General features: G+C 46.0%; 1 protein-coding gene across 6 annotated transcripts in view; it reads right to left on the bottom strand.

Annotated features, from left to right (window-relative positions):
• DMPK (DM1 protein kinase) overlaps window positions 1-16179 on the bottom strand; it is a 672629-nt gene that overhangs the window by 121283 nt on the left and 535167 nt on the right. For all 6 annotated transcript variants that reach the window (XR_011302059.1, XM_069644639.1, XM_069644638.1 and 3 more), the window contains exon 11: window positions 14734-14876. Coding sequence is in view for 5 of the 6 variants with exons in the window: in XM_069644639.1 (XP_069500740.1) it covers window positions 14734-14876 (143 nt within the window). In the remaining variant the exon portion in view is untranslated. The remainder of the gene's footprint in view (window positions 1-14733; window positions 14877-16179) is intronic.

The following is a 16179-nucleotide window of genomic DNA, read 5'->3' as shown; positions in this document are numbered from 1 at the left end:
CAAATGCTGGTAGCACTGTCCGATTGTCATATAGAATGACATGTGTGTTCCCTTGTGGATGGACAGGGGAGCTGAGATGTGGTCGACACCCCAGACCTACTCATCGCAACCCACCGTACTTTGACCCATGAGTCGCAGAGTACTGATCTCATCACATCGCTCCTGTGGGGCGAGGCATAGCAGACAGCTTGTCACCCATGGTACATCTATTAACCTCATAATTAGGGGTGTCCTGAATAGTAGATTTAAGTTTTCAGCTGAATACCAAATAGTTGGACAAGTATTCATCCGAAGCCGAATACAGAGCTGAATTGTTGCCTTTTTAATAAATAAAGTTATGTCGACAAGAAAAACACTTTGCAAATTAAAAACACACTTTAACATTTGTATACCCATTCTTTCTTGCATTTCTTTTCTTTGTTGTCTATGGACGATGTTTGTGTAAACCATGAAAGGAATACATTATCAGAAAATAAACTGTTCAATAACTGCACAGTTTGTATATTTGTGCATTCATAGGTGTCGCTTGATGGGAAGAGCCCAGATAACTAAAACAAGCCCAAAAGTATTGTATGCATGTATGCAAGCACTGTGAGGAAGACTGGGATGTGTCTACTTATACTTTCAAATGTTCCTTTTGGGGCTGCTCATCTTTAGCCTTCTGGCTCCAGCAAGGCACCAAAACAAAAAAGGAGTGATTACATCAGTTAGCACCCTGCTGACTGCTGAAGTGCTACTGAACACACACCTTTGGGATAAGAAAGCCATGCTTTAAACCTGTGCTACTGAATAGCGATGAGGCATTGTATTTTCATTAACAAATGGTATTTTTGCTTCACTTAATTATATTACGTGTATTTGGAAGTGATGTCATTGGAACCTGTAACTTTCAGATTTCTCACATATGTGCTCAGAAAATCAATAAGCGCCTAAATAAAATACAACTTTCTAAAAGCGACTTCATAAACTATTGTTCCAGCTCATAGGTTTCCAGTTGCAAAATACAGGAGAGACCAGAGATACATTCAAAATATTTACAGTTTTGTTTCAGCTGTCTCTTCCCTAGCAAACCACCAGATGAAAGTCTGTCTGCCCAGCACATGAAGGGCAGGGACTTTGTTTGCACTTTAAAACCTCTGTTCTGCCTGTACTGAAAAAGTGACAGCAGCATGTGTTTAATGATCCTTTTAAAGGATAAACATGACATGCCTGAATAATTCCAGGCACATAGTCAAAGCAGTAATTCATGTATTCTGAAGGTGAAACTATTCGGCTACGAGTGATGATTTATTAAGCATTCGGCTAAAGCCGAATATCTCATTTTCAGGTGGAAATTCGACAGAATACTTACTCAAAGCTGAATTTTGGTACACCCCTACTCATAACAGTCAACAATGCATATTATTAGAGGCATTGTGTCCAGTGTTCCCTATGGGATGCAGGGATGCAAGTGGATGGGCTGCGGTCTGAATGCTTCACCCGTACCTCCTTACGCATGGGCTGTTTTGGCTTTTTATTGGGATCCAGCTCTACAATTCCAATGTTCCTATTTTTATTGTTGGTTTTATAGTTGGGGAAGGTTGCAAGTGCCTGCTTTTTTTGATGGTGATGATATGAAGGTTGTCCACATGTGGGGGATATTTGCTGCACGATCGCTGGGCTTACTATGTATAAGATGATGGCCTCGATCACATGTATTTCATTGAATGTTCAGGTCTTGAGTCATCCTATAAAAAGAAGGCAGATGCTTAATTACCTGAAATGATATGATATGATAAGTAATTTATAACGCGCGTGTACACAAGTGTTTCTAGGAGCGACAAGACAAGGAAGGGAATCCAGAAGGTGGACAAAACAACGATCTTACTAGGCCTTGTCTCATTCAGATCGCGCAAGTACAGGGGAGAGGAGTTGAAGTGCCAGGGGGCAGAAGGGAGGGAAGAGTGCAAGGAAGGCATAAGTGCTGCTAGGGAGGTGGCTAATAAGTGCAGAGTCAGTGGACTGTTGGGTTGCAGATACAGTCCCTAAGTAGTTGGGAGGCCCTGAGGCAGTGCAAGGGCAACTGGCCATGCAGGATGTTAGGCAAGATTGTACGTAGTAACCCTGTGGGAAACTACACCAGCCTTGTCCTCTTGGCAATAGGAAACCCAACCTTTGGTATAGGTTTGTACTACACAAGTTGGTAGAGTGACTGAGCAGCCAGACATATCTCAAGAGGGGTCAATGTGAGCTGTAGAGATGCAACATAGAGATTCACAGTGACAAGTATTGAAATAACACTTATACTCAATGTTTCTTATTACAATACATATGTATTAATTTAACAGTCAGTTTTAAAATAAGCCTTCTTTAGAAAGGGCAATTGCAACAATAAAATACACTTCAAAAACACATTCCTTCAGTTTCAGTTAAGTAAGTAGATACCCTTTTGGGATGTCCCACACACACTTCATACACCCTGAGGTGACTTCAATTGCTAGGACACTGTGGACATTGATATATCACTTTAACACTTATATGCAGTACTGAGATTGTGGAAAAAGGAAAAGGTTAGTGAAGGAAACAAAGGTTAACAAGTTCTCTGAACAGGTAAGTACTTTACAATCTCCCAATGAAGTATAGGTTAACCCGTTCCAAGCTATACAAGCAACGTATGTATGACTTTATAAGGGACAGATAAACACAAAGTCAGAGGGTAAGAAGAGTCTGCAGGGAGCCAGGATAGCCAATGTCAATTGAGCAAAGTCTAGGGGAGCCGAGGCACTTCTAGAAGATAGCATAAAAGTCTTGCACAATGTTATAGAGAGAGTTTGTTTAAAATGAATCACTGTTGGGCCATAAACTGGGAGGCTTGTGAAAAGGAAAGATGCAAGCAACTCTGCAAAGGGCAGCACATGCATGTCTCCAGTGAGAACAAGCAAGCTACACACAACAAGAGGTTAGTACACCTAGTTAGACAGTACCTTAGTTCTGAAGAAAAAGGATCCAGCTGTCTTCTGTTCCTGTTGCAGTCCTGCAGATACTGTGTTCCGGGGGCCTCAGTCGTGGGGACAAGAGGGAGGACATCTGGGGACTCCTGCGCTGCAGTTTGAAAGTCGGCGGCAGCAATGGGCTTACTCCAGATCAGCCACTTTGCGGTTTCAGCTACCGGCAAATAGCACCACTGCGGTTCTTGGACACCTTGCAGGCTCCCCTTGCTTCTGGGTTACAGCACTCTGTTGAGGTGGCTCAGGCTTGGGTCACCCTGCTTCGGGAGGGTCCTGAGGATTTTCCCGAAGCTCGTGTCCGGCTTAAAGACAATGCACTCGTTCCTGGTGTTCTTGTCCCCTGGCACTCGGTTCCCGCTGCAGCGTAGAAGTACAGCCAGCAGGGAGAGGGGTTTGAGTCAAGTTCATCTTGGGGTCAGTTGGTCCCACCAACCTAAGGGAAGAAGTCGTCTGTTCCGGTCTTCTCTATTCCATACAAAATTTGAAGCTTCAGCACTGCAGCAGGGCTTCACCGGGCAAACCAACGGTCCAGGAGGGTGCAGAAAGCTTCTCTTCCAGTTTCTTCTTCAGTTCCTTTGTCCATTGGTCGACTCTCCCTTCCTTGCAAAAGACCTCGCCTTTTATACAGGTTTCTCCCATTCATTCGTGGCCTAGCTGTCACTCACACAGCAAGGTGGCTGTCCTCCGAGTACAGCCATCCAGCCAATCACCTTTGGATTCATTCCTGTAACCAAGGAGATTATGCACAGGGAGTTTCAGGAACCTCCCTTGCTTCCTGCCCTGCCAGACATGCTGGAGCCAGAGGTAGGCGCCACTCGTGAAGCCCACCAGAGACAAAATGAACAAAGGGACCAAACCCGGTTTGGCAAACACAGAGTAAAATGCTAGAAGGACAGCACAAACAAGAAATGGTGAAAAAAGAAGACCGGGCCATTTTGAAAAAATGGGCACCCATGGGTGCAATACTGCAGCTGAGGATTCAGCCTGCCGTAAAAACGCACAATGGTAGGAACATTAAACCACTGCCACCAGCCATTACTTGTAGTGAGGGTAACATAAAAATGTTACACGAGAAAGAAGAAAGGATACTAAGTAACCCACCAGCACTCCACATAAGATAGTGTGTGCTGGGTCTACAAAGAGCAAAAGGTAAGTAAAGTAAATTTAACTTTACTATTCTTGGAAGCAGTCGTTTATCCAAGAGAAGGTATTTAAACCTTAAGAGAAATCCAAAGGACTTCTCTGGATACTGCACTGGAGGTGCTGTGTGTCACAATACAAAAAGATGATGCCTATGGAGTTTGTCAGACTCCAAAACCAAAAGAGTCCAAATCAGATAAAAATACTTGAGAGAGTGAGAAAAAGGTCTCACTCCCTCCACGCCCTAAAGTCCAGCAAAAGAGCTGGGGGTCTCTGAGGTAGAAGGGAATTAGCCCAGAAATGAGAATTCTTCCTAACAGTGGAGCCTGGTCCCGTAAGTGCAGTGGGCGGCCAGGTAACCAGAATGCGCAGTAAACAGGGGCATCAGCAAGGGAGAGAGAAAGCAGAAGTGTAAAGGGAGGTCTTGAGTTGCTTCCGAAACCTTAGGTGGTCCTGCTCAAGTTAAAGATAGGCAGGGAGGCTGTTCCAGAGGGAGGCCTCAGCCGAGGACAGAGATCTAACCCCCATTCTGTGCCTGGAGAAGCGGCTGACCCTCAGAGAGTTGGAGGTGGATGAGCGTAGGGCTCGAGAAGGAAGATGCTTAGGAAGAGAAAGTTGGATGTAGTTTGGTCCCTGGCCCCAGAAAGCCTTGTGGACGATGCAGAGGGTGTTGAACTTGATCCTTGCAGTTCTGTTCTGGATTAGTTGTATAGGGCGAAGAGTAGCAGCAGGCAGATTTAGAAAGAGGATGTTGCTGTAGTCCAGCCTAGAGAGGACCAGGGTTCTGGAGACAGTGAGCTTCTGGGGAAAAGTGAGAAAAGGAAGAATACCTCTGAGGAGGTGCAGCTGATAGTGTGACTTCTTAGAGATGTCAGAGATGTGAGGAAAGAAGGGGAGGGTGGAGTCGAAGATTACACCAAGGTTCTTGGCCTCACAGGAAGGTCCAGGTAGAGGGCCCAGGGTGGGTGGCCAGAGAGAGAGGGAAGGCGGGAGCAGGTGTCCCAGTGAGGAGGATCTCAGTCTTACTGCCATGAAGGCAGAGATTGTTGGAAGCACACCATTTCTGAATTGCGGACAGACAGTCAGGCATGAGAGAAGGTGCAGAAGAGTCTCAGCAGAGCCCGAAGGAGAGCTGGGTGTCATCCTCATAACACTGAAAGATGGAACAGAAGGTAGAGATGCGGTGGTCCAGAGGTGCAAGGTAGTGGTTAAAGAGCCAGGGAGAGAGGTTAGACCCCTGAGGGACACTACATGTATAGAGAGCTAGAAGAGAAGGAAGAACCAAGTTGGACCTGAGAGGGTCGATCTGAGAGAAAGGAGATCAACCAGGCTAGGGCCTGACCAGAGATACCCAGGTTGTCACAGAGACGATTGAGCAGGATGGTGTGGTTGACCGTGTCGGAAGCAGAGGATAGATCAAGGAGAGTGAGGACAGAAGGAAGGTTATAGTCTAGATTAGAGAGCAAGTCTTCACGGGTGTCAGGAGAGCAGTTTCCATGCTTCTGGCTGCTCTGAAGCCAGACTGGTAGTCATGGAGACAACTGACAGATTCAGTATGTAGGTTACACTGGGAGATGGCCAGCTTTTTCAGGAGTTTGTCCAAGAAAGGAGTGATGAAGATCGGGCGATAGTTTGCCAGAGGGTACAAAAGGAAGTGCTTAAGGGGTTAGGGAAGTTTCCAGTGCCAAAGAGTGATTGCGGAAATCGGCCAATGCTGGAGCAAGGGTGTCGATGTGGTCCTTAATGGTTCTGGATGAGCAGCGGATCACCTGCTTTGATGAGACTTTCATAGATCCGACTTGTCTAGAAACATCGTCGGGAGAGAATAGGGAGAAGGAGGAGAAAGGCAGAGGAGATACGGCCGGAGTGGGGCCTGGAATGGTAGAGGGAGAGGAAGAGGAGAGAGTGGACAGGATGTCCCAGGTTTTAGTGGTGGAATGAGATGCCAGAGCCGTGTAAAGGGCCTGGGAGGGAAGAGGAGAGGTGGAGACTGCTGCAGGATTTGCCAACTTCTTGCAGTTTTTGAAAGGTTTGGACGAGTTGTTAGAGGCCACAGAGACATGGGCTTGGATGTAGGCTCTCTTCTTAGAAAGGACAGAAAGCCTATATTGCCTTTGGAGCAGGCAGCAGGCCAGTTTGTCAGTGGATGAGCCTGATGCCCTCCACTTCCTCTCAGCCATCCTACATATGCGCTTAAGGGTGGCGAGGTCAGAATCGTACCAAGAGTAGCACTTGGATGCAGGCTTCAAACAGATCCTCATGACAGGGGCAAGGACATCCAGAGTATTAGAGATTGAGAGATGAAGGTTAGAAAGGGCTGTGTCAGAGTGTGAGTCTGCCGAAGGTGTAGGAGGAGGAGAGAAAGTACCGGCAAAAGCCTCCACTGACAAACGCTTCATGGGCCGGATGACTGAGAAGGTGGGTGGCAGTGCTGGGGTCAGCTTAACCTGAGAGGCAGAGAGTGGCATGTGAGAGGAGAGGAGAAAGTGGTCAGTCCAAGAGAGAGGAGTGGTGAGAGGGTTCAGTGGGGGAGGTCTGATGAGATCCAAAAATCCAGGGTGTTTTCTGCATAGGGAGTCGCCCCAGAGGGAAGAATAGAGAGAGAGAGAGAGTTGCAGAGGTCGCAAAAGAGCCTTGAGCAGGGTCTAGAAACATTCGATGTTGAGATCTCAGAGGAAGAGAAGTTGAGAGGTAAATGCAAGGAGGGAGGAGGAGAGGTCAGCCCACTCAGAGAGCAAGAGGGTAACCTGGCCAGGCGGCCTGTAGGTGGTAGCCACAGTGAGAGAGAGGCCAGGAGAGAGAGAGAGAGCCTGCAAACCAGGCATTCACAGGAGTAGTAGGCATGTGTAGGAATGACAGAAGCAGGGCTCCACTCCACAAATGTCAGGGCTACTCCACCTCCAGGATGGTTGGTGACAGAGCAGGCCGTGAACCAAGTCTTGGTCAGATCGAATACATCCAAATCAAGCTCTTCAAGGCGATGGCAGATATCTGAGGGGTGTTTGACAGCAGAGCGAGAGTTAAGATTAGGGACGTGGAGCAGAGTGACACCTTTGCAAGACTTCCGTGGAGTGATACAGGCATGAGATACTCCCTGGGGAAGTGTTAAAGGTGCCAGAGAATGGGCAGAGGAGGAAGGAGGAGATGGTAGGGTAGTCCGAGATGAAGAAGAGGGTGCCGGAGAGGTGTGGGTAGAAGGAGAAGGCAGAGCAGCCAGAGAAGTAGCAGAGGGTTCCAGAGAGGTGGCGGAGGAAGGAGGCAGCAGAGAAGCCAGAGCGTGGTAGGTAGGAGTAGCAGGAGAAGCAAGGTAGTTGATAAGGCACAGGAAGTGTCTATCGAAATGGAGGAGATTGGCCTGAGGGCCCTGGACCAAGATGGTGCCATTTAAGTAGACATTGGAGGAGTGGAAGGGGGCCAGAAGGGCCTCCCACCTGGTGCCACCATTAATGGGAGAGGAGGAAAAAGGATAGAGAACAGAGACCATATGGGGGGTCCACAGGCCTGGAGAGGGAACGACAAAGAGGATGTCGGTGAGGGTCTGTCTGGAAGTAGCACTGGTGTAGGTATCAACGATAGGGAGGCCTGGCTTGGAGACCAGGATGTCCCTTTTGAGAGTCTTCCTACCAGACCTAGTGAGAGGGATCGGATAGTCTATAGAATAGTAGTTAGAGAAGATAGGGGGGACAGAGAGCACTATAGAGGGTGCAGGCAGAAGTAAGGGGAAGGGGGGCAGCCCAAGCAGGAGGGGGAAAGGAGGGTCACACGCTAGGAGCAACCAGGAGGGTGGCGCACAGGGTTTCACACAAAAAGGAGGGGGCAAAAAGTAAGTACACCACAGATCAAGAAAACTGGAACCTTGCGTGGCCCTTGAGTGAGTGGAGAAAGCAGTGCAAGCAACAAATGTACACTACAATGGTACTCAAGGGCGTAAGAATGCAAGTACAATACAGAATACACAACTGGTAATCCAAGAGGACATAGGGGGAAGAAGAAAAATGCACACGATGCAACATGTTTACAATACAATGGTCACACTACAAAACAAAATACGCAAAAAACTGGTAATCCAAAGAGACCTGCCTGGAAGTAAAAAGAAAATGCAGGAAATGAAATAGAATCACAATACAATACTCACAATACGAAGGGTGTGGAATGCAGGGACCAAGCAGGGAACAATACATTGGACGTGGCTCAGGGGAGTCTTAAGAGGAAGGAGAAGAGGGAAACGGGCCTGGGATAGCGTGGGGAGCAACTCTGAGAAGGATGCGCAAGGCCGGTGGAGCGAGGACAAGTAACGCGGAGAGCATGGGGACGCACGTAGCACAAAGAAGGGGGAGCTGGGCCTAAGTTATGAGGGAACGCACGTGGCCCACAAGACAGGGGAAGCAGGGCCTAAATTGCGAAGGAACGCAAGTGGGAGATGGGTGGATGCGCATGCGATTGAATCAGGGAACAGTTGTAAGGGGGACACATATGTGGCAAGAGGGAGAATGGGACAGACGTGCAAGGTCAGGGAGTTGCGTAAAGTGCAACAATTCTACACTCCCTCCCCACACCTTCTTACCTTATGGACGCAGATGGAAGGGTGAAATCATCCGTGCTCACAATCTGCGTCGCTACCCCATCGCAGCCTATCACCTGCGATGCACAACACTGCAGCATTGTCCTGCAAGGGCTTTGACGCATAGGATCCAATCCTCGGCTCTTAGATGCTCGGGACAGTAGAAAATTGTGTTGCATGCTACTTGTCATCGGGCAGCATCTCCTGCATACCTGCGCCGCACAACACCGCAGCCTTGCCCTGGAAGGGCTTTGCTGCAGAGGGTCTGATGCTCGGTTCTAAAAGGCTTGGGAGCGTGGAACGCTGCGTTGTGTGTCGTCAGGCAGCGTCTCGTGTGTACCTGCATCATACAACACTGCAGCCTTGTCCTGCGAGGACTTTGTCGCATTGGTTCCTATCCTTAGGTTTTAAAGGCTCAGGAGCATGGAAAGTTGCATTGCGTGCGATGTGTTGTCAGGAAGCGTCTGCTGCTTACCTGCATCGCACAACACTGCAGCCTTGTCCTGCGAGGGCTTTGCCGCAGTGGGTCTGATCATCGGTTCTTAATGGTTAGGAGCATGGAAAGATGCATTTCGTGCTACGTGTCATCAGGCAGCATCTCCTGCGTGCCTGTGTAGCACAACACCACGGCCTAGTCATGCAAGATCTCCAGGGAGATATTGTTTATTTACAAGAGACACACTTGAATGTTGTTGAATATATGAAACTCTGTCAAGGCTGAGTGGGAATAGCGGCTCATTCCCCATTTCAGGGGAAAAGGGGAGTCTCCAATCCCATTCATAAGTGTGTTCCTTTTAAGGTGATCCATACAAGAACAGTAAGGAAGGCCGTTATGTGTTGCTTCAGAGAGCTCTCCAACAGCAACCTATCACATTACTCAACATTTATGCACCCACTACTGATACCTCCAAGATTTATTAAGCGTACTTTTGCACCATGTGCGCAATTTATTGGTAATATGACTCTTGTGGGAGGGGGGGGATCTGAATGTGACCACAGAGCTGCAATTGGACAGAAACAGCATGGGCACAACTCCCTACACTACCCACAAAAAGCTTGCTACTCTCAGCTCCCTCATGAACTAACTTTGATTAATTGATGTCTGGCATCAGAAAAATTTGGGGAAAAGGGATTATTCCTTCTATTCCAATCGACATCATAGCTACTCCAGATTATGAGGAACTATACGCCATACCCCCATACCGAGACATACAACAGGTCAACACCTTTCGGCACTCCCTTTCATTACTCCAAATACCAGCGGGTCACTTAGAGGCTCTCAATGCCCTGATTACTGCAGAAGAGATAACCTGGGAAATTAATAGCCTGGCGCCAGGCAAGGCAGCCAGCCCGGATGGCTTTCCCATCAATCTTTTTAAATCTCTGTCGGAACCACTAGCCCCTGTGCTAGAATCAGTATTCTCTGAAGTGCTTGAGCGTGGTCACCTTCCGAATACTATGCTCACTGCCAATATCATGGTCTTCCACAGGAAAGGCCAAGACCCTGAAGAATGCAGCTTGTACCATCCTATTTGTTTGATAAAGTCTGACGCGATTATCTTTGCAAAGCGTTTGGCACGTCGGGTCGAATGTATATTGCTGCTCCTCATCCACAGCGATCAGACCGGATTTATCCTACAAAGGAGAGACTGAGAGGATAATTTAAGAACATTATTGCAAGTAATTGTGGGAGAAGCGGATGCAATCCGGTCCCTAGATGCCGAAAAGGCTTTTGACAATGTCAAATGAGACTATATGTTTGCAGCCCTTGATAGATTCGGCTTCCAGGGCCATTTGTACGTCTGGTCAAATTGCTTTATAATAATTCTAGAGCCTCCATAGTGATGAATGGCTGCACCTCTGCACCGTTCTCCTTGAACACTGGCACACGCCAGGGATGCCTGATGTCGCCTCTTCTATATGACCCTGCGATAGAGCTGCTAGCTATAAAAACTCTGCATGGACCCAGGCTGGTCAGGGATCAGTAGGGGAACAGAGGAACACCGAATCTCCCTCTATGCAGACGACATCTTACTCTACATGAGCCAATGGGTGGTGTTGCTACCACATATACAACATCTTTAGCAGGAATACGGTCCCATTGAAGGGTATAGAGTGAACTGGGACAAGTCAGAGGTGCTTCCCCGGAAACCGGATATCCCTTGGGACACGGGTGGAGTTGTCCCATTCAGGCTACAATGACATTATATTAAATACCTGAGGATAAATGTAAGTACAGCTCTCGACAAACTTCTCAAGTTGAACTATCCACCGGTACTTCATTAAATTCAGTCAAATTTGTCCAATTGGAACTTGATGGCATTCTCGATCATGGCCAGAACAAATGCCTTTAAAATGAATTCCCTTCCGAAAATAATATATTTGGCCTCTATGGTGCCAACTGCACCCACATCTGAGATGTTTATGGAATTGGATGCACTTGTCTCTAAATGTATATGGCGAGGAAAAAAAGCAAATCTTAATCAAAAGATATTGTAGGCTTCCAAAGCCAATGGTGTTCTGCCGCTCCCATCCTGGAGAACTTATCATTTAGCGGTGCAGGTGTGTTGGGCCAAGAGATGGCTAAACCCGGAGGACTTATCAAGTTGGCGAAAGTTGGAACTCACCTTACTGCACCCGTATTCACTTCTAGAGATCCTGGCCATTCCATTGGCAAAACTCCCTGCACGCATTAAGTTGCACCCCATTCTAGGACCAACGATTAGAAAATGGCAGAAAATGAGATCTATGATGAGGACAGATGGACATGTAGCCCCAGCGTGGATCAGGGTACGGGCGATACTGTCTTATGGGCTGAAACATAAGCTGCTTCCCAAGCAAGACTCTGATTGGCAAAAAATCAGGGTAATGGACTTGTATGGCGACCATGAACTTCTATTGTTCCAGGAAGCACAGTGTGTTCTGGGCCTAGTGGGAACTGACTGTCTTCAGTTTAAGACCCTGCAATCAGTGATCGCTTCACACACGTCTGCAAAATCTCAGAATGCTGAATATTCTGTTTGTGAGATGGAATTAGAACGTACAGTGTCGGTTTTCCCATGCCTGCATATGTTTTGTTGCATATGCATCTCAAATATTATAGGTAGAAAGAATACATTGGCCAAAACATGGTCTAGCGACCTGGTACTCACCATAGATACAGGTAACGTCTATGACTACTTTGACGGAATTCTGGCAGTGTCTTTTAATCTCAAAAACATGGAAATTCAATTTAAGATACTTCAACAACCTTTTCACACCACCAAACTGTATATTATGGGGTTGGCACAATCGCCAACATGCTGGAGACGGTGTGGCGGTCTAGGCACTTTGGGACATATACTATGGTTGTGCTCTCGTACTGGGCCATTCTGGGCTACAGTGCACTGAGATATCATACAAGTAAGTGACGCCAAGATTGAATTATCCCCTTGTCCTTTATTGTTTGGGTAGGGCAAAGATGGCTGGCAAGATGATCCATTGAAACGCAAACGTATTCATAACATATTATTTGGGGCCCGCAAATTGATCGTAATTAACTGGAAAGTTGAAGAATCACCTACCAGGACCAGTTGTCAGCCATGATGTCCAAACTCTGTGCATTAGAGCGGAGTAGCTACAAACGACTGTCTCGCTCAACACAAGCTGACACATTTTGGGAACTGGTTGACTCGAATCTACAGTCGCAGTACATGTCTCGGCGCACAATGGACAGCACATGCTTTTGCACATCCTTTATAAGGCCCGTATACAGGGCTATGTAAACCAGTCATAGCTATTTTGTAGGTAATATATAGTTTTCCATGGGCACTATCAAAGATAGGGGGTGATGCATGGGACTGGGCATTATGGATACCACTATGCCTAGTTTTGATTTTGTGGCTGCTTAGGCCACAGCTTTTGCAATGTCCCAGATGTTGGCTTTAAATGGGTGGAAAATCAATCAAGACAATCGTCTCACTAACAAAACTTGCTCGATACCGGAGAAATATCATCAAGATGATGTGTGTCATACCATGAAGGTTATGTTATGTTTTGTTTCCTGTTTTGTCATATAACATGAACTTGGGAGGGGAGAATGGGGGATGGTAGGTGGACAAGGGACATATCTTCTGTAATTATGGTTAAATGCTCTTATTGGATGAAGCTTACAGATGTCATAATGTCCTTCATATATGTTGTTTTGTTTGGATTGTGTTAAATTATAATTAAAACAGATTAAATCAAAATTAAAAAAACGTTAAGGTAGTCAAAGTGAGAGCTGATAAGTGCCCCAACGAGCTTGGGTTACTTCTACTTTAGGATGACCAGGAGGATGTTACCCATATACCCACATACATGTCCAGTCTCATGTTGTTGATCCAGATAAAGCAGAGTTTCTGGACCTTCTCCTGTATGGGGTCAGTTTCTCTGAAAGTTGTTGGAGCCGGATACAGAATGCCCTATTTGTTGAGATGGATTTTGGTGCCAACAATGAGAAGTTCTTCATTTAACTCATTAAGTGTGATAATGTTTGAGATCAAACGAGCAGGCCGTTGGGTATATCACAAAAAGCGCCATTTTGGTGACTTCCTTTCCTTCCAATGGGCCAGATTGCATGTTTTTAGGTCCAAATAAGTGCCTGTTGGTGTATACATGCTGGCTGAGCCCTTGACAGCCCCCAGGCATTGTTTTATTGTAGAACCGGCCTTACTCTTGGCAGAGACGTAGAGATAATCTGTGTGTTTCCGATGTAGAAGTTGAATTGCAATAGGTGTGTCCTATAAGGGTTTGATCTAGCTAGTAAGCATCAGGGTAATGTGGGGAGTCCTGTGGAAGTCACATCTCTAGGCATAAGGTAGTCTTATCTTATAATTAGATGTCTGTCATGGAGGAGGAAGGAGAACCATCTGATGGCTTAGTCTGAAACTCCTGGAACAGATTTAAGTCAGTGCTACTGGCTTCTGCGGGCCACTGAGTGATAAGCAGGAGAAAGGTCAAGCAGTAGAAGCCAGGAAGTGTTTCAATCGTTAGAGATATTTAGATGGTTGTACTGTACTGTCACAGGCAATCTGCTCAACTGAGGAAACATGGGTATTGCACTCATAAGGACATTTTCTGGGGGAAATTGGAAAGTTACTTTTCCAGTTACTGGGTAGTGTGAATCCGACATAGGAGTTTTCAAGGGGTAGTTTAGAAACTAGAATGGCAATGCACTGAACTGGGACAAAATTGGTATGGAACCATTAAACGTAGAACGACAATATTCTGGGGGCAATAAAGCCACTATCATGACAATGTGCCCAACTGGTTAAACGTTAACAGGAAGGCTTTGTTGAAACTGTCATGACCGTATGTGATTAACTGTGGCATGCTGAAACTTACTTGGCAACATGGAAACTGGCATGGCAATGTTTAAATGAACAAGCTGCACATTCAGTATACTTTGACATATTTGAAAATATCCTGATTTAGTTTAGCAGCACTCCTGACAGGTTGGCATATTGATCTTCTTGTTAGCAGCACCCTTGAATCAATGAGTAAAGCCCTTTATTTTCTGAGCAAACATTGACATTTGTTCCAGTTTAGTAGAAGCACACTATCAGTCACTGTTTCACTGATGTAGCACAGATATCTGTCTGTTGTGCACCCTTTGTTCCTATCAAGAGCACAATTATCTGATGGGCACATACATTATTTTCTACCAAACAATTCTTCTGTGTACTGTCGGAGAACATGCCTTTAAATTATTTAAATATCTCATCTATTCCCCTTCAAAACTGCCTGTACATCTTATGACTTTCATACAATTTCTTCCTAATATATGACCATTTGCAGCCATTATTTAAGTAAATATCTTGGGGAAGAACCCACTGCCCAAACAAAGCTCTGCTTTCAGCACCCAACTTTTACCTTGCATATTAGCATATAACATGGGTCTTTTCAGCTCACACCGCTACCACTGAGACAAGAGCCTCACAGCGTGTGAAAACAGTAAATAAAAGATTGTTTTCCTAGTGGCCATATCTACATCAGTCGAGCCCACTTGCTTGCAGGCATTCTTACCCAGCAAATGTCTGATTTGCCATCTTCACCATCTTCAGCTCCTCCTGCAAGACCTCCCGAGAGTGGATCTCCTCCTCCAGCGTAGACTGCAGGTCCAGAAAGGCCGAAATGTCCAAGGTCTGGCCGTCCGGCAACCGCCAGGCCTAGAAAACAAACATGCAGAAGTGAATCGCCTGCAAGGCAGTGGTCGAAGTGTGCGAAAAGAAGTAGTGGAGCTATGTTCTCTGCTGGCCAGCCCCGCTCCCCACAAACCCCATCTCTGGCCCCCCTCCCACACACAATCCAAACCTGAAACAAACACACCTGCTATTTATGGGAATGTGCAGTGCAGTGCACTGAAGTGCAAGATTCAACTTCTTCCTACACTTTTATTTTAAAACTAAACCATTCCAGAACGGTTTCTTTTTAAAATAAAAGTATAGGAACGATGAAACTTAAAAATGAGAAGTATGGGAGCACCGCTCCCAACCGCTCCCGCCCACTTCGGCCTCTGCTGCAAGGTCCAAGTGCTGCAAGGGCATCCTTCAGCCCGTCCATCACAAGATTTGCGTTTGTTCCCGTTATGCCTAAAATGATTCTTAAGGCAGTGAAAAGCTATATGAAGGAAGAGGGAAAACTAAAAATGAGAAGAGAAAGAAGGATGAAGAGGTTTGAAAGAAATAAGAATGGAGCCGAGGGGAAAATTAAGAAAAGAAGGCAGAAAATGAAAGAAAGCCAGAAAGAAGAAATGGAAGGAATTTGAAAGAGGTAAGTTAGTTGATGCGAATAAGGAGAGAAGGAAAACGCAGTTTAGGAAGTAGTGAAAGAACAAACTGGAAATAACATGTTAAGAGAACGGATTGAAAAGTTGGATAAGAGAGAAACAGTTAAAGGATTGGAATAAAAAAGAAAAGCAGAGTGGTTTAAAAAGAAGGCGGGAAGGAAGAAAGGAAAACAAGAGGAGATGATTTATTAAAGGGAAAGGACAGAAGCCTTAAGGGCAACATGGGGAGGGTTGAAGGAGACAAATACAAAGAAATGTGAACCAATACAAGAAAGAACAAGGGAAAGACGGGAACAGAAAAAGAAGAGTAAGCTGCAGGAGGCAGTAGGAAGGTGAGAAAAATGCCAGAGGCTGAATGGATGAAGGAGGAAAAGAAGGGAGAGACATAGATGGGAGAAAGGAAAGGTAATGTAAGGGAGAATTGAAAACACATAGAAAGAGGTGTAAGGTATGTACGTTGGGAAAGAGAATGAGGAGGATGTGCGAGTAAGAAAAGAGGGGCAAGGAGTTACAAGGGGAAAAGGAAGAAGGCAAGAATGAGGGTAAAGTTGACGAATCAAATAGTTTAGGGAAGCAATAAGAGTGGCAAAAGGATATCAAAAAGAAAAACAAGGTAGATAGGCAATGGAGTAGAGGAAGGGGAAAATAAATGTGTTGTATGTGTGAAAAAAGAAAAGGAGAAA

The sequence above is a fragment of the Ambystoma mexicanum genome, chromosome 2p (genome assembly GCF_040938575.1).
Source record: "Ambystoma mexicanum isolate Mex_15411 chromosome 2p, UKY_AmexF1_1, whole genome shotgun sequence".
Classification (NCBI taxonomy): Eukaryota; Metazoa; Chordata; class Amphibia; order Caudata; family Ambystomatidae; genus Ambystoma; species Ambystoma mexicanum.
Note: the sequence above shows the minus strand (reverse complement) of the source record. Positions and strands in the feature narration are given on the sequence as shown.